General features: G+C 39.3%; 1 protein-coding gene across 7 annotated transcripts in view; it reads right to left on the bottom strand.

Annotated features, from left to right (window-relative positions):
* Window positions 1-16,309, bottom strand: part of trio (trio Rho guanine nucleotide exchange factor) — a 570,361-nt gene that overhangs the window by 183,443 nt on the left and 370,609 nt on the right. For all 7 annotated transcript variants that reach the window (XM_074117039.1, XM_074117041.1, XM_074117040.1 and 4 more), the window contains one exon: window positions 4,405-4,577. In XM_074117039.1, the coding sequence (XP_073973140.1) occupies window positions 4,405-4,577 (173 nt within the window). The remainder of the gene's footprint in view (window positions 1-4,404; window positions 4,578-16,309) is intronic.

Raw genomic sequence — 16,309 nt, 5'->3', positions numbered from 1 at the left:
TTAAAGACAGGCAAAGGTAACTCATTTTCTCAGACTATCTGGAAAAAACAGAAAGTGGTTATCTCCTGGTTCCTCAACAACCCTTAATCGATTTTCCACAGGAAAATGTTTCCAATAAAAGTTGTAGAACTACTTAAAGAGCCATAAGAAGGGCAAGCTTAAAGAAAATTGTAGAAGTCGTTTTTTTGAGAAACACCGATTCAACAAAAATAGCACTTCCGGAAGGTTGATTTTATCCAAAAAGTTGACTATCAAGCCCCAATGTCCACATCCAAGCTAGTTATCAAATTTGAATTTCGAGTAATTTGTCGATTTTGGAATCGTGTACACAAAGAGCAATTTTGGAACTCAGACCTCAAAACGGGCATTTCCGGTGAATATTCGAAAACTAAATTTGGCACCATCCTGTTTTTACCGGATGTAAAGATAGAAAAAGAAAAAAGAATCTTTCACCATATTTTCATATTGCTAATTTAAATCTTCATTAACATTTCAGTCAAAGTGAGCCAATTAACGATTTACATTTTAAAAGTGATTGCTTGAATCTTGAATGAAAATTCACCCATCCAAACTACTTTGGAAGTTAAACGAACAGTTCAAAACTTCATTAAGTTAAATGGTAGTTTAACAGGTTAAGTTTGTAAACTAGTGGCGCGGTTTTGCAGGTACAGTTTTTGAAGGGATAATAAAGTGGTGCCCTGGGTTTGCTGGAATAAGGGCTCTGTACTACTGATGAACTAGTTTCGAAACTAGTGCTGCACTTTAAAGGAAGACCTCGGATTCCAGACGCTACACCGATAACTAACTGTAAAATAGTGGCCGGGGTAAGGAGATGTTAATAAATGCCTTAATACAAACTACAAAACTGAGGGCCCATATCACAGGGACGGAATGCTAAAACTAAAAGTCATTAATTATAAACTCCAACTTTAAAAAAAAGAAACAAACATTTCTCTTCCTTTTGGTTAGAAGAAGTATTGAGATCGTGATAAATTAGCTAAAATTGATTTTTTACCGGATGTATAAGCAGCCTAGCTCAAAAAACAAAAATAGTAAAACTTTTCATCACCGCGGTACCTAGACAGGAAGTTATCGGTCAAAACACCTGAACCAGAACGATCACTATCCACTGAACAGATTTTACCAAGATTTCCGGCATAAAAAAAAAGGTCCTCTAAACTAGAGAGAATAAGTTTGGGCATATTCCAGAACAGAATGAAAGTTCGCTGGGCAATAATTGCGTCACTTTGCGAGGGGGTGGGGGAGGGCGGCCCTTTGCTTGGTTTTAATTAATGTATTATACAGATGATGACGTAACTGTCAAGATAAATTGAAATAGTATAATATAGTTAGTATTCTAGCGACAGGGGACACCTTATTCCCTACCCCCCCCCGTACGGGTATGTCAGCTATAATGTAACATGTAGTATAGAAACTTGGAAACCATTTACCATTAACAATAAAGCTCCACAGGGAGCACAGAAACTGTCGGAGCTCTTTTACTCCCAGACGCCGCCATCTTGGAATATCCCACAAATCTTTGAACATTGCCTAGTGTTGTGAAAATAGTTTTAGGCTAAATTATTCTACAGTTTTTGTAATTTGGAAATAGGGGCAACTTTGCATCTCCAACTCGTGGTGCCTCACTGACCCTTTCCAGGTACAGGCTACTAGTAGCAAAGGTCGTTTCAAGGACTAATCCCTACGCCGGGATTGAGGTAATCCTCTATCTCATTTTTTTGGAAAGAGGCAGGCTACAAATAATCCTCAGAACATTTTGGATCAACTGACCAGACAACTTACTAACAAACTGCAAGAATATTATAACGAACAATACTCAACCTTCACTGAATCACTTACAACGGATGACAACTCTCTCTGGACTGCTACCAAGAAAATAATTAAATACAAAAACATCTCTCACCCTCTTCAACAGACGGATGGTTCTTGGGCTAAATCCGATGAGGAGAAAGCCCAATGCCTAGCTCAACATCTTTCCTCAGTTTTCACTCCACACCCAGACTTACAAGATTTACAACATACTGAAAACATCACTAACGAACTTGACATTCCTCTTCAGCTTTCACTTCCGCCTAAACCGTTCACTCCTAAAGAAGTTAAGAAGATAATCCTTAATCTCCCCAAAAAGAAAAGTCCTGGCTATGATCTGATCACTTCCAACATCCTACTCCAGTTTCCCAGAAAGGCAATAGTTTTTATTACCCATCTCTACAATGCAGTCCTTCGAACCACCTACTTCCCCATCCTTTGGAAATTCTCTTCAGTGAGAATGATACACAAGCCCAAAAAACCTACACACCTCCCCACCTCATATCGGCCAATAAGTCTTCTGCCCTTATTAGGGAAAATCCTTGAAAAGCTCCTCTTAATCCGTCTCCAAAATGAAATAGCAGCCCTAAATGTCATTCCTGATCACCAGTTCGGCATTCGGAGTTGCCATTCGACTGTACACCAGACGCATCGCGTTGTGGATGTCATCGCTACCTCCCTTGAGCTGAAGCAGTACTGCCCGGGTGTTTTCCTGGACATATCGCAAGCCTTCGACAGGGTATGGCACCTAGGGCTGCTGTATAAGCTCAAGGGCGTCCTACCTGCAACCTATTATCTTGTCCTCAAGTCCTACCTGTCCGACCGTTTCTTCCAAGTAGTCCAAGGTGCCTCATCCTCTCCTATTTATCCCATTCTTGCAGGAGTTCCTCAGGGAAGCATTCTTGCTCCCCTCCTCTACACACTATTTACGGCTGACCTACCAACTCACCCAAACACTATCACCCTTACCTATGCCGATGACACGGCAATCCTTTCTCCAAACATAGATCCTGTCGTGGCAACACGAACCCTGCAATCCCATCTTCACATCCTCGAACCCTGGCTTCGGCAATGGAGGATTAAGGTAAATGAACCCAAATCTAAACATGTAGTCTTCACCCTAAACAAAAAAACACTCCCTTCTCTTTACCTGAATAACATTCCTATCCCCCCTGCGAACCAAGTACGATACCTTGGCCTACATCTAGACAAACGACTAACGTGGAACCCTCATACTAGACTCAAACGAACTGACTGCAACTTCAGGTACAAAATGTTGAAACGACTACTTGACAAACGCTCTAAACTTACTTTACTGAACAAAAAGAGACTCTACACTGCCCTGATAGCCCCAATATGGACATACGGAATTGAACTTTACGGTACTGCTAAACGATCCAACCTTAACCGTCTTCAAACCCTACAATCCAAAATCCTGAGAACCATCCTCAATGCTCCTTTCTATGTCTCCAACCATACTATCCATTCCGATTTAAACATACCATTTGTCTCTGACCTAGCCCAATCCCGCTACACAAAATTTCATTCCAAACTATCCTTCCATTTTAATCCCCTAATCCGTGACCTATCCTCAAGAACACTTCCTTCAAATCCTCATCGAAGACTAAAGCGGAGGTGGCCGCGCGATCATTTAAGTGCAGAACGGCGGCCTCCTAGGATGGCTGCTGTGTAAGATTGCCTTCTTGGCGAACTAGCGGCTCCCATCACTGGATGGTCGCCGTTCACATCGCTCATGCCAATTTGTATATATATTTATTTATATGTACATTATTCACACATCAATTTTGCTTGTTGTATATATGTACAGTTGCAGAAATAAAGTAAAAATAAAAAAAATAAATAAAAAAAAAAAAAAAAAAAAAAAAAGAACATTTTGGAATGATGTTTCGGGAACTGGTCACGTGGTACTGCCCCACAGATGCCTTCTAGCATTAGATTAGCTAAGACGGTTCTAGGACTAGACCCTCAGATGGGATTAGGGTAATCCTGGGGAGAATGGTCGATATCAGAGACTGCTGTATCTCTTCTCTCTCTTCTTGACACTTATCTTGTCCTATCTTGACATGGAACCCAAACCGAAAGACGTATGACAATCTCTAACACAACGCGCATCCGCTTAGTGGAAATAGCTTCAACTAACTAACGCGGGTTTGTTAGGGAATTTGACTTGACCAGAAAACCTACTGTACAGAGGAGAATATGCTCTCTCTTAGAGGCAGGGGCCCAAAATGTCAGCTTCCTTCACTAAGACACCTTCTGTAAAGCTTTCTCATGAAGTGGAGCTGGATTTATCCTTCCTGAAGAAAATTATGGATGGGGTGTGTGGTACCAGGGAGCAGATATCTCACTCTTACGAGAGCATTGGTGGCTACTAGCGTTAGAGATGTTAGAGCAATCTTTGGAATACACGGAGGAGAGCATTGAGAGTTCGAAGTTCCTGGGACGCCAGGGAGAGATTACTTAAGTCCCCTGGAGAGACATCCAATCAACTTCGAAGGATGACAACCGAGTTTTCTAAAACTTACTAGTACAACTAATATGTAAAAAACCTACCTCAGCTCTTGTAGCAAAGCCTCTCCCTGGGCTATGGTACTTAAACATGCGTCCAGCGAAGTCAACCTCTGCTGTTTGCTGGCCTCCAACTGTCGCTGTGCAGCTTCCACCGTCTCCGGCGCACTTAGCCCATCGCAGCTTTCGTTTCGCACTTCATCTAACCACTCTTCCAACTGGTAAGTAAACACAAGAGAATAGGAAAACAGAAATTATTATAGACTGAAAGTAATAAAAGGCATTAAATTTATTAAAACTAGGAAAAGAAATTTTCTAGAAAAGTTATGCTCATAAAAGTTATTGATCAATAATTTCACATAATACATAATTAATGGAGCAACAGAATACATTGTAATACAATACATTATACATAGATAAGAGAAAATTAGGGTATTCACGATAAAAACTTGTGAATTTCTTTTTCTCCTTAAGTAGGTAATACTTCCGGTTCTGGAATTCTCATCAAACTTGGAAATTTCATATTCAACTCTCCTTCAAACTGAATTAAAACTTTAGATGGAATTCAACCAACCCAGAAAACTCTTGCAATTGAATTTTTCTCAGAAAATGATTTCGAATTTAAGTTGCAAGTCCACCATGACTACAATGAGCTTAAGTTGATGTTTACAAACAATCGGAAATCATTTTCGCTAAACCTCCTTTCTCTAAATTGGTACTTTGTAGTTGAATGATTTCCTTTTTTTTTTAATCCGATAAGTATAATCAGTTTTTTATTATCTGCTAATTATTTCTATCTATTCTACAATTAATTGAGTAGGATTATAGCGTTAATAAATTTTCTTAGACCAATTATCGCAGATAGAGTTGTTGGTTTGAACTGGTATGAAAAGGTTTGTTTTTGAGATGAGATTTGTTACAGGAAATTGATCAAAATCTAAGTAATTACAATAGATAATCCTCTAAACCTAAAATGGTCCCCCCTTGGAAGGATACTCCTACGCACATTACTTGTTATTCTAAGAACTAATAAACAGTCATGCGTCGCTTTACATTGTTCCGCTGATTGGTTAATAACTACACAAGACTCGTTTATCTAGAAACTAATAATTACCATTATTATATTCATAGTAATTTTATTCGAGCACTGTAATAATTTTTTACTTTAAAGGCAATCTATCTTCCGCTGGGCGGCCAGTCTATTACAAAGAACACGTCACCATTCCTTCCGCACCACTCACAAAGCCTAATTAATTAATTTCATATTTAATTTAAGATAAATTATTCAGCGGCATATACATTAAAGAACTTACTCTTACAGTTCTATTACTTTTTCTTACGGTTGTAAGCTAAAGATATTCCGATCATTTTAAATTTTACGGTTTTCCTGAGTAACGACTCTGTTTTCTCAAACTAGGGCGACGAGGTTATCAAAAACTATCCCTCCAGAATTAAACTATATGGTAAATAGAGAGGATTAGGGAATATAGTTGGATAGATAAGAGCACTAGAAGTTGGAGCCAGTGCTTGCCACTATTCATAAATCAAGAGTCTAGTGACCCTCAACCAGGAAGTAGAGAGTTAGTTGAAACGTGGAAATAGATAAAGGCATGCTATGATTTCCCTGGAAAACGTCACGGCCAGCTCTGCTCTCCTAGTCGCTAATTTGTCGCCATAACTCCCAACAATCTGGTAGTGGAACGTGTAACAGTTAACTGGTGGCAAATTGTCCTTAAATGGGTGCTCCACGGTACATTGGCTATCAAAATGATTGCTCCGTTTGTTACAATCTTTGAATGGAAATTTAGTTTTTCTTCTTCTTTTAATCCAAGAACCAAATTAGGGGTCGTAGACTGAGGCAACTAGCAAACATACTTCACTATAAATTTCACACATTAACCAATAAATAAAAATCCAAGGCTAAGACACCAGGAATCGAACCCACTAAACCAACAATACATCTTAGCATTGCGGGTCTAGTCTCTTAACCGCCTAACACACTTTACTATAAATTTCTCATATTAACCATTAAATAGAATCCAAGGCCTAGACACCAGGAATCGAACCCACTAAACCAACAATACATCTTAGCATTGCGGGTCTAGTCTCTTAACCACTCGGCTATAGTGGCGCCTAATTTCATTTGTTTTTAATTCATAATTTTCTTCAAACTCTGAGTGACTGAAAGGGAGAAAAGATATATATATGTATACAATCTGCTTTACTTAAAATCGCATCGATGGGTTTTTAAAGAGAATATTCCGCCTACTTGAAGCCCTAAAAGGTTTTTCTCGTTCAAATAAATGAGGAAAAAAAAACTTTAATTTAATACAATGCAGTCTGGAAAATTGCTATCAGCGGCCACTTGTCAATAAAACTTACCGGTGGAATTGCCGCTTCTCTCAACTTAAGAGAGGAAAAGTGGAAAAGGGAAACTTGACAAGGTGAAATTAAAAATATTGAAGGATTTTCTTTTCAACTCGCTCTTCTCCGCAACCCCTTCCTCTTCCGGCTTTTGCGGAAATTAAAATATGCAAAATGAAGAACTACTCACTGGAAGCAGTTTAAAGCATTCAAGATTTCTCATTGCACCACAACATGTCAAATAATGGTCCGAGAGATTTCTATTGAAAGACGGATAGATCTTACGATCAACCCTCGGATGGACACTACTTTAGCTGACAATCCAAATTGTAGACAATCAACGAGCAATGCTGTGGAGACACCCATTCCTGGAAGCTAGACAGAGTGTTCAGAGAAATGGTAACAGTAGGATTTGGGATCAATAAAAAGAAGTGAGGCACCCGATTTGGCCAAGGGCTTAGAATGTTACCCATTCTGCGACTCATAGAAGCCTCATTCAAATCTGTCGCTAGAACACTCGTAGATCTAAGGTGAAGTCAGCATTGCCCCCAATTTCTAGAAAACCGAAGAAACGGAAGCGTAAAACTTTCTGTATAGTCTAAAGTCTACGAACAAAGAAATTTCGGAATTTGTAAGAACTCAATAATTTGTTAAGATTTCATTACTTGACCTTATCATCGAGAAAATAATCTACACGCAATGCTGCCACCACTACAAACAGCTGTCCCAAGTGGGCGGAGGTTTGGATTAAATGGTCACTGCCTCACAAATCTAGCTCAACATTAATTAACATTTTTCTACTAAAGATTAAGAGCTAAGGAAATTAAATGGTGGGGGGTCCTTGGATTCGGTCATTAAGCGAGGGGGGGAAGTTGAGATTAAACTTATTTCACACAGGAGAAAATATAGTAGTTACAAAAAAAAAAACGGGGGGATGCGCAGGGTGAAATTGCCCTTCCCCCGAACTTAACGAATGTTAAGAGGCTTTAACCAGGATTATCAGACTGGACTTGAAAGCGCAGTAAAGCTGACCAGAGCGGATGGAGAGCGAGCTTTAAGGGCTAATGACCCCTTAAAGTAGAGTTTAGCCTGAGCCCGCCACAGTCATCAAGGTTAATCACTAAACATTCTGTGCGCGGTTCTGATAGGGCCGAATTTCCATGCTCACTTCCTTGAAGCCCTTCTAGTCAGGAACTAAATGAGTGCACAGTGACTAAATGAGTCTACTACAGAGTTAATGACCGCACAGACTGTGTTTTCTCCAGTACCCAAGAAGAAGTTCGATTTTATGCGGTTATTAAGTAAGTGGTCTTCTCTCTCTTTGACACAGTGCCCTCACTTTGCCATTATTGCTGGAAATGCTTGAACTTTGCAAGTCAAATAATTGATGGGAACATCAAGTTTCCAGGGAAGGAAGTTTCCACGTGGAAATCCAGCGGGTCAAATCCAGCTCCAGCCCTTAGATTTTCCTCTTCTTACTACTCACTGTGTCCGGTGATGGACATTGTTGTTTGTAACGAGAGAACACTGTTCAGAGGCCGGCACTGTAAAAAAAAAAGCTCAGGGCACCAATGTCTTAAGGAAAACTAAAAAATAATAAAGACAAAAAAGTTACTGAACTTATAAAACAAGGCTTCCAAATACTGTGAACTTAAGACAAACATAGGTTATGAATAAGTAAAATTTCACAAAGGGCCGAAAAAAAAAGTTTCTTTAGCTGATGATACAATTTTCATGACCCTCGGGAACTGTGTTGCTGTAAGGATTTAGAGATTGGAAAGCATTAAGGATAAGAGAACAAGTAGAGATTTCCATTAATAATGGGCTCTCCGGAACAGGAAATCTTTCCCAAGGATATCACCAAGGAGTTTTCGCACTTCCCGAAAATGTTTGCAAGAACCTTCCCCTTCCCCTTCCCCCAAAAGGGCATCAAGAGTTTTCCCTCTTGCTCTATTTTCCCTCTAATCGTAGCAATACCACCAGCCAGGAGTTGATGACCAAATTTACCACACAACCAACCCTTTTTTACAACCCGAAGTAGAAAGATAAACACAACTGGGAATTCCACAGAAGACCCTATTGTTGTGGTGATCGGATTGGGCAAAACCTTTCTGCACGTGTAATGCAATAATACTTTCCTCTCCTGGTCCTTCTATAGATCCACCACGTGCTAGAGATCAACCCTTTTGCACCCGACCACTCCCCCTCCTTCTCTAAGGACGTGTATGAAGAAGTAAGGACCCTCTCCCTCTTGTAGTGGCCAAAACTTGATTTACCGATACCTACGTGTACATATAGATCTAGGGGATAAATCGCCAAATGTATAGAGGAGTTTGGAAAACCCCTCTCTTTACGTCCTGAACCTAAAACTGAACACAGCCCACTTTAGACCCTTGTACCACTGGCCGGAAATGAAATACACTGCCATCAGTCTTCCTGTACTGGAAGGAGTGGGGGGGGGGGAATCTCCACTTCCGGTCACTTTCATTATTTCTGAGGAAAATCAAATCTTTTGTTTTTTTTCTTAAAACTTCCCCCGTTTTTATTATTTTGCCAAAAATTGTAGTTGGCTTAAATGTCGCACAATGACGTTCAACAATTTCAGAGCTTCCGTTTAAAAATCAATATTCTCTGAAAAATAAAATTGTATTGAAACCAAAATGGTGAGGGGCATTGTTATACGTATAGTTAATGTATTATAAGTACTATTCAAAAATGAAACGTGCTACATCCAGCAGTGCCGCTGAAAGGGATTTAGCTGATTTAAGAGGAATCGTAGTTGGGAACTAAACAACATTTCAGTAGAAGCGTTGCCTAATGTTTTGTAATAGCGGAAACGGCGTTGGGAAACGTCGTAGACTGAAAAAGGTTGATGTTAAATAAATCCCCGAATATATTTTTTTGTAAATGATTTAAGGCGCATCAACATCTAAGGTAATTGGCGCCCGGAGCTTTTTTCCGAGCACTGCCGGCCTCTGGACAGTGTTCTCTCGTTACAGACAACACTGTCCATCACCGGACAGTGTAGTCTGTAAGAAGCCCCTAGGAAGAAGAGAAAATCTAAGGGCCAGCAGCTGGGATTCGAACCCGAGATCTCAGCGTGGGAATCCAATACGCTAACCGCATAACTAATCTCTACCCTGATTATTATTAAAGTAAAGTAAAGTAATTGCCTATTTTTTTCAGGCCGGCTTTACGTCCAACTACCAAATTAGGTGTCGTGGACGGAGGCGACTAGCAAACATACTTTACTACAAATTTCTCATATTAACCATTAAATAAAATCCAAGGCCTAGACACTGGGAATCGAACCCACTAAAACAACATCTTAGCATTGCGGGTCTAGTCTCTATCCGCCTATTTCTTTTATTAACCATTAAATAAAATCCAAGGCCTAGACACCGGGGAATCGAACCCACTAAACCAACAATACATCTTAGCATTGCGGGTCTAGTCTCTTAACCGCTCGGCTACCATGGCGCCTCCTGATTATTATTATTATTATTATTTTAATGATACCTAGTACACTGGATGATATTGATCAGCTCTTCAACATGAAGGGTTAACCAACTGCCCTTAATTAGTTAAGGACCTCTGAATCCCCCTACATTTTCTGACAAAATATTAAACTTGAACAAACTTAGAGAGGCTACCTAATCTACACTAAGTCCCAAGGAGACATCTAAAACTTATTATCAGGCTGTCACATCGATTTTATTGGATCGGAATAGGGCTTATCTATACACGTACAGATATACAAACACCGCACAGTAGCCCTGCGGGTGGGGGTGGCCTGGTCAAGCAGAAAAGTTTTCTGGACTACTCTCTACAGCTGGATATAATCTAATTAATTTCGGCTCCAATGCGCATGTCCCCAGCCCAACTAGGGTGTGTATCTGTGAGAGAGAGACAGCTTTAAACAGGAAGGATAAAGAGCAGGGCTGTGGTCCATTAGGGGAGTGGGGACAGTGGAAGAGATGCAAATTAATGTATCTGATTGGAATACAATTTGTAAAGGGACAAACTAATATCGGAGGCTGTGGATTATTAATACAGAAATTACATAAATAAATATTTAAACACGATTGCCTATTTCTGCGTTCTGCGCTTGAATGTTGTGTCCCATGTACAGGGAATGGTGGTCCCATATGTGATGTCCCAATTTTGTTTTCAAACTGTCCAGGCGAAAATTGAGTTACTTTCACAAACAGCTGTTGAAAGAAAATCTTTCCATTGCGTCCAATTGGCTAAATTGAGTTTTCAGTACCAATGCCTGGTATTGTGGACCTTGTCCCATTTATTCCCTACAGCATTTTCACTAGAACTATCATTTTTTAACGTCCCCTGTAAGAAGAGTTTTCTATTTTGAGATCCACTGAAAATGTCCGTGTACAGTGGGTGAATCTATATTCCTAGCCTCCGTAGAATCTAATCTAATTTATGTACGAGGGTGGTTTGAAAAGTTCTCGGAATTCTTGGAAAGTCTGTGCTAGAACATCGAGGTTCCCGCGCAATAATCACACATCCTTTGTGAGTGAACACGTGGCGCGTCAGTGCTCTTGCTGCAGGAGAGTGATAGTGACGACTCCTTGTTGTTGTTCCCGCGTAGTGATTTGTGACAATGGAAAAAACTGAGATTCGAGCAGTGATTAAGTACTTTGTAAAGAAAGGTATGAAAGCAAAGGAAATTCATGCCGACTTTCAGAACACACTGTGGGGACTCTGCCTCCTTCATATTCAACTGTTGCCAAGTGGACCAGCGAGTTTAAATTTGTTCGAGAGAGCTTAGATGATGATCCGCGTATTGGACGGTCGTACATAAGTACGTATCCCTGACAAGAGAATAATAATAGGGGGCCATCAGGAGGCAATTTCAATGATATAAAGGATATGTTGCCATGTCAGCTTTATGGGGAACTGGTGAAGGAAGCTTCTAGGGTGGAAATGGAAGTTAGCAAAATGGAAAGATGATAACTCAGGGGTGAAAACATCTGTTCTTGGGAGATTTCTAGGGGAGGGCAAGGCCTGGCCAAAAGTGGATATGAAGTGAAAAGATGTCAACACACAAAGAGGGGGTGCTAGCAACTATATCTTCAAGAACTTCTAGCAGCACATCAGGGGGCCCAATAATGCTTTTAAAAAATTGATGCAAAACATTAAGGGGAGAAAGATATTGCATTCCGTGCTTCAGCATTGTCAGCATCACAAGGGATTGGATGTGAGGAGAGAAAAGTGAATTGTCAATTCTTACTTCAAATATACATGAAGTACCTACAATCAAAAGCATTCCTCCTACCTACAGGAAATTACCACCATCTTGTGGCCATTAACCCAAGATGGGCCATTCAATTAAGATGATATTGTAAAGTCAAGAATTACCAAATATTTTGACATCTCCTTCTGGAAATGTAAGGATGTGCAAAGCATGGGGGGTTCTAAAGGAAGGAAGGAAGGAACAAAAATCTTGTTAGAAAAATGACTCCAAGACTTCCCCTGTTACCAAATCCTAAAGCTTTATACCTAGAACAGAAAGCAGCTACTCTCTTGCACAACTCCTAGCTGTGCTACAGCCGGCCACTTATTGCCCGGATAAGATTTCATTAGTCCTTGGTCGGCTTAATAATTAGTATGGGTCAAATATTTCGAGTTTGAAGGAATATTAATGAGTTCGAACCCTTGAGCGTAGTAGTAACCGGAAGTCGTGTGAGTGTAAACACCAGATCTTTCTTGCAAAGCCTCCTGTGGTAGCCTCTGTAACTAAGCACATACCCTACATACAGGAGAATCAATAGCTTTTCTTTGCATTTCTAAGAAATACATAAATTTTTAGCCCATATTTTCCGTTCTCAAAAGTTTATAGAAATATAAACCCAGAAATATGTCACCCAGAGTGAAGGAGATAAGCTCTACACACCAGAGGAACAAAGAAAAAAAAAAAAAAGAAAAGAAAAGTTGTGGAAAAAACTTTTCCTCGATAATGACAACCTGGGCGAAGGAAGTGGGGATAAAAAGAGGACACCGCTTTTCTCTTTAACTTTTCCAGCTGAATTTTACAAAACTTAGACCGACAGCTGACACTGCCAGCGAATCTCTCTCTTGCAATTATTTTTATTTATTATTTTATTTATTTTCAGCGCAGTTTTGTGAAGATGAATAATGTATACAATTAGAGAGTTTTTTTTTTTAAAAAACAAAAACAAACAAAAAGGAAATGACGTACTCGCAGGTCTGAGGAGTATTTGATTTATCTATATCTGCACAAATTACCCAATTAAAAATATCCACAAAAAAAATTGTAAAAGATTAGAAAAATTAAGTGAACAGGCCACCGAGAAATTTTGTAGTAAAGTATGTTAGGCGGTTAAGAGACTAGACCCGCAATACTAAGATGTATTGTTGGTTTAGTGGGTTCGATTCCCCCGATGTCTAGGCCTTGGATTTTATTTAATGGTTAATATGAGAAATTTTGTAGTAAAGTATGTTAGGCGGTTAAGAGATTAGACCCGCAATGCTAAGATGTATTGTTGGTTTAGTGGGTTCGACTCCCGCGGGGTCTAGGCCTTGGATTTTATTTAATGGTTAATATGAGAAATTTTGTAGTAAACTAAGTTAGGCGGTTAAGAGACTAGACCCGCAATGCTAAGATGTATTGTTGGTTTAGTGGGTTCGAATCCCCCTGTATAGGCTTTGGATTTTATTTAATGGTTAATATGAGGAATTTATAGTAAAGTATGTTTGCTAGTCGCCTCCGTCCACGTCACCTAATTTGGTAGATGGACGTAAAACCTGCCTCTAAAAATAGGCATTACTTTTTTTTTCTTGTAATTACAGGCCGGAACCTAAAATCCAAGGCCTCACTGAAAACTTAGTGAACAAAGTTTCCTTAAAAAATTGATCTAGACGACCACAAATAGCTCCAACTTCCGTTTTAGAGAGAGAAAGTAAAGAAACAAAGTGGCTACACTTTCTTACAGCAACTCACTGATCCATGCGACACTCTGATGGATGGCGTTCACGGCGAATTAACAAAGGTGAAAGCTTTCCATTCAAAAAAAAAAAGGTGGATAATGCGGCGAGCTTAATGCGAAACGCAAACTTAAGGAAAAGTAAAGGAAAATAATGGCTTTTCTAAGTTTTCTATTGTCACTCTATTAGAACGTGCATCCGAGAAGGATACTACACACACATACGTATCTATCAAAGTAAAGTTTCAATGAAAATTTGTATTAAAAAATTAGGGTGAGGATTTTGACAGGACTGCCAACAGAAATTTCAAAGAGAAAATTTCCCTTTAGCAGATAAGTGAAAGCAAAAAATATATATCATATTAAAAAACAATTTCTAAAATGACGTGAGTTATTTTTTATACACAAACACAAATGCAAATTCAGTAATGTTAATGTCTTCCTTCCACATGAGTCAATGAGGGAGAGGAGAGACAAAACTGGGCGAGCATGTTAGCTGGAATTTTCATCCAGGGACTATAGCCTCGGGAAAGCACATCTCTTTTCCGTTCACGCACGCACACACACACTGCTTTAACAAGTTTTTCCCAACAAATATGTCCACGCATCTTCATAGCCTTTTTTTTTTTCTTTTTTGCGAAGGGTTGGCAGGCATGCTGGCACATATCTGCTCTTATACCAATTTTCATTGCAGCCAATTTTCCAAGCAGCGCCCTTAATCTAGAAAAAAACTAAAAAGAAAAAAGGAAATTCTCCCTTCTCTCTCTATTTGTATTTTTCATTTTAATTAATGCTCTCTATTCGCTTTTCCTGCCCTCTATTTCGGCTATTTCGTCACCAACTCTATGACCACCTAGTTGCTTGTTAGGTTCTAGCAATTCCTACGACCTTGTAGGAGACCATGCCATCATCCATGGCCGTCCTCGTTGGAAGGTTTTAATCTTTTAATCAGTCGTAACTTCTACATCTTTCAACTCCCTCCTAACATCCTTTACAGAATAGATCCAGTGAAAGTTGGTTAGCCAATTAGCCTTAAAGTCGTCTTCCACAGAGACTATGGTGGCTTCTTTTTCCTGCCTTGTTCTGTTTAATTAGAGTTAGCGAGTCCAAAAAAGAAGTGCCGAACTAAAGCATGAATGGAATTTGAAGCGTATAACTGGTAGATTAACTTGAAAATCTTAACTCAACATCACAGGAAAGTTCAAGGCCAGAAGAAGATGCCAGTCGTCTTAGAGAAGCCGCTTTTGTGGGTTAAAGGATAACTGGATTCATAACTCATAGCGATCTTCCTAGTGTAGTTCGTTGAACGTAACTAGAGAACTACAGATCAATGGAAAAAGGAATTTTCTCAGATAGATAGGCTCATTTGAAATCCCTGGGAAAACTAGAGTGTGACTTTTGCCGATAAGCTACAAAATATTTTTAAAAAAAGTAAAGTAATCGCCTATTTTTTCAGGCGGGGCTTAACGTCCAACCACCAATTAGGTGTCGTCGACGGAGGCGACTAGCAAACATACTTTACTGTAAATTTCTTTTATTAACCATTAAATAAAATCCAAGGCCTAAAACCGGGAATCGAACCTACTAAACCAACAATACATCTTAGCATTGCGGGTCCAGTCTCTAACCGTTCGGCTACCGTGGCGCCCCTAAAAAATATAATTAACAATAAATCTCCAAAATTTTCGCCCGATTTTAATAAAATTTAACAGGATGAAAGGGTTTAGAGCTTTCCTCTTATTCTATTATTCTGCTCTTACACCTTCTAAGCGGAAGTTTTATATATCCAGATTGTCTGTCTTAGTTTGGTGTAGAGAATTCGACTTGCACTTATTTTATTCGACTTGCGCACAAAGGTTGTCGATCAAGACAGAAACAGTGAAGTCGAATTCTCTACACCAAACTCATTTATCTACCTCTGACGATGGATGAAGGTCTGAAACCGGTCAGGGATGGGCATGCGCACTGCGACGGTTAAAATCAACGATATTATCCAGCATTTCGAAATTAACCACTTTTCATAAAAAGACCATTCTATCAAAAAATAAAAATAAAATAAAATAATAATCAATAGTTAAAATTTGGAATGACCGTAAAAACGTTTCTTCATTGAGTCGTGCGAATATCTCCGTAAGAGATTTTCCTTTATTTATAATATTGTTGATTTCCTTCAATGTTATTATTTTGTTTTTCTTTAAGAGACTAGTAAATAAAGTGAATAAAAAACGGCCAAAAGCTAGCAGAGCTCGCGGATGACAAGAAATTGAGCGAGCTTGGGGTAATCCAGTTTTCCGGAAACTAGAGACAGTCTACTTCCTGTCTCTACCATCCAGGATATTGTTCCTCTGCTCACTTCCTCACCTTGTTCGCCCAAGAGATTGCCTTTACAAGTTGCCAGCTAATAAAGAGAAACAAGATCCTGCAGGACAAACTCTCCAACTTGACCTGTACATAAATTGATAACGTTTCCATGGAAATAACCTGATATGATAATCACTTCATGTGCTATTCTCTCCTTACACTTATAACCACCAAATCACCTTCCGGTTTTTTTGTCATTCTTATTAATTTCATGTTTATTTAACTCATACTTAAAAGCAAACCTTGATCTGCCAGTAGAG

The sequence above is a fragment of the Rhodnius prolixus genome, unplaced genomic scaffold, assembly GCF_049639745.1.
Source record: "Rhodnius prolixus isolate KJV_2025 unplaced genomic scaffold, Rpr scaffold_2, whole genome shotgun sequence".
Lineage (NCBI taxonomy): Eukaryota > Metazoa > Arthropoda > Insecta > Hemiptera > Reduviidae > Rhodnius > Rhodnius prolixus.
Note: the sequence above shows the minus strand (reverse complement) of the source record. Positions and strands in the feature narration are given on the sequence as shown.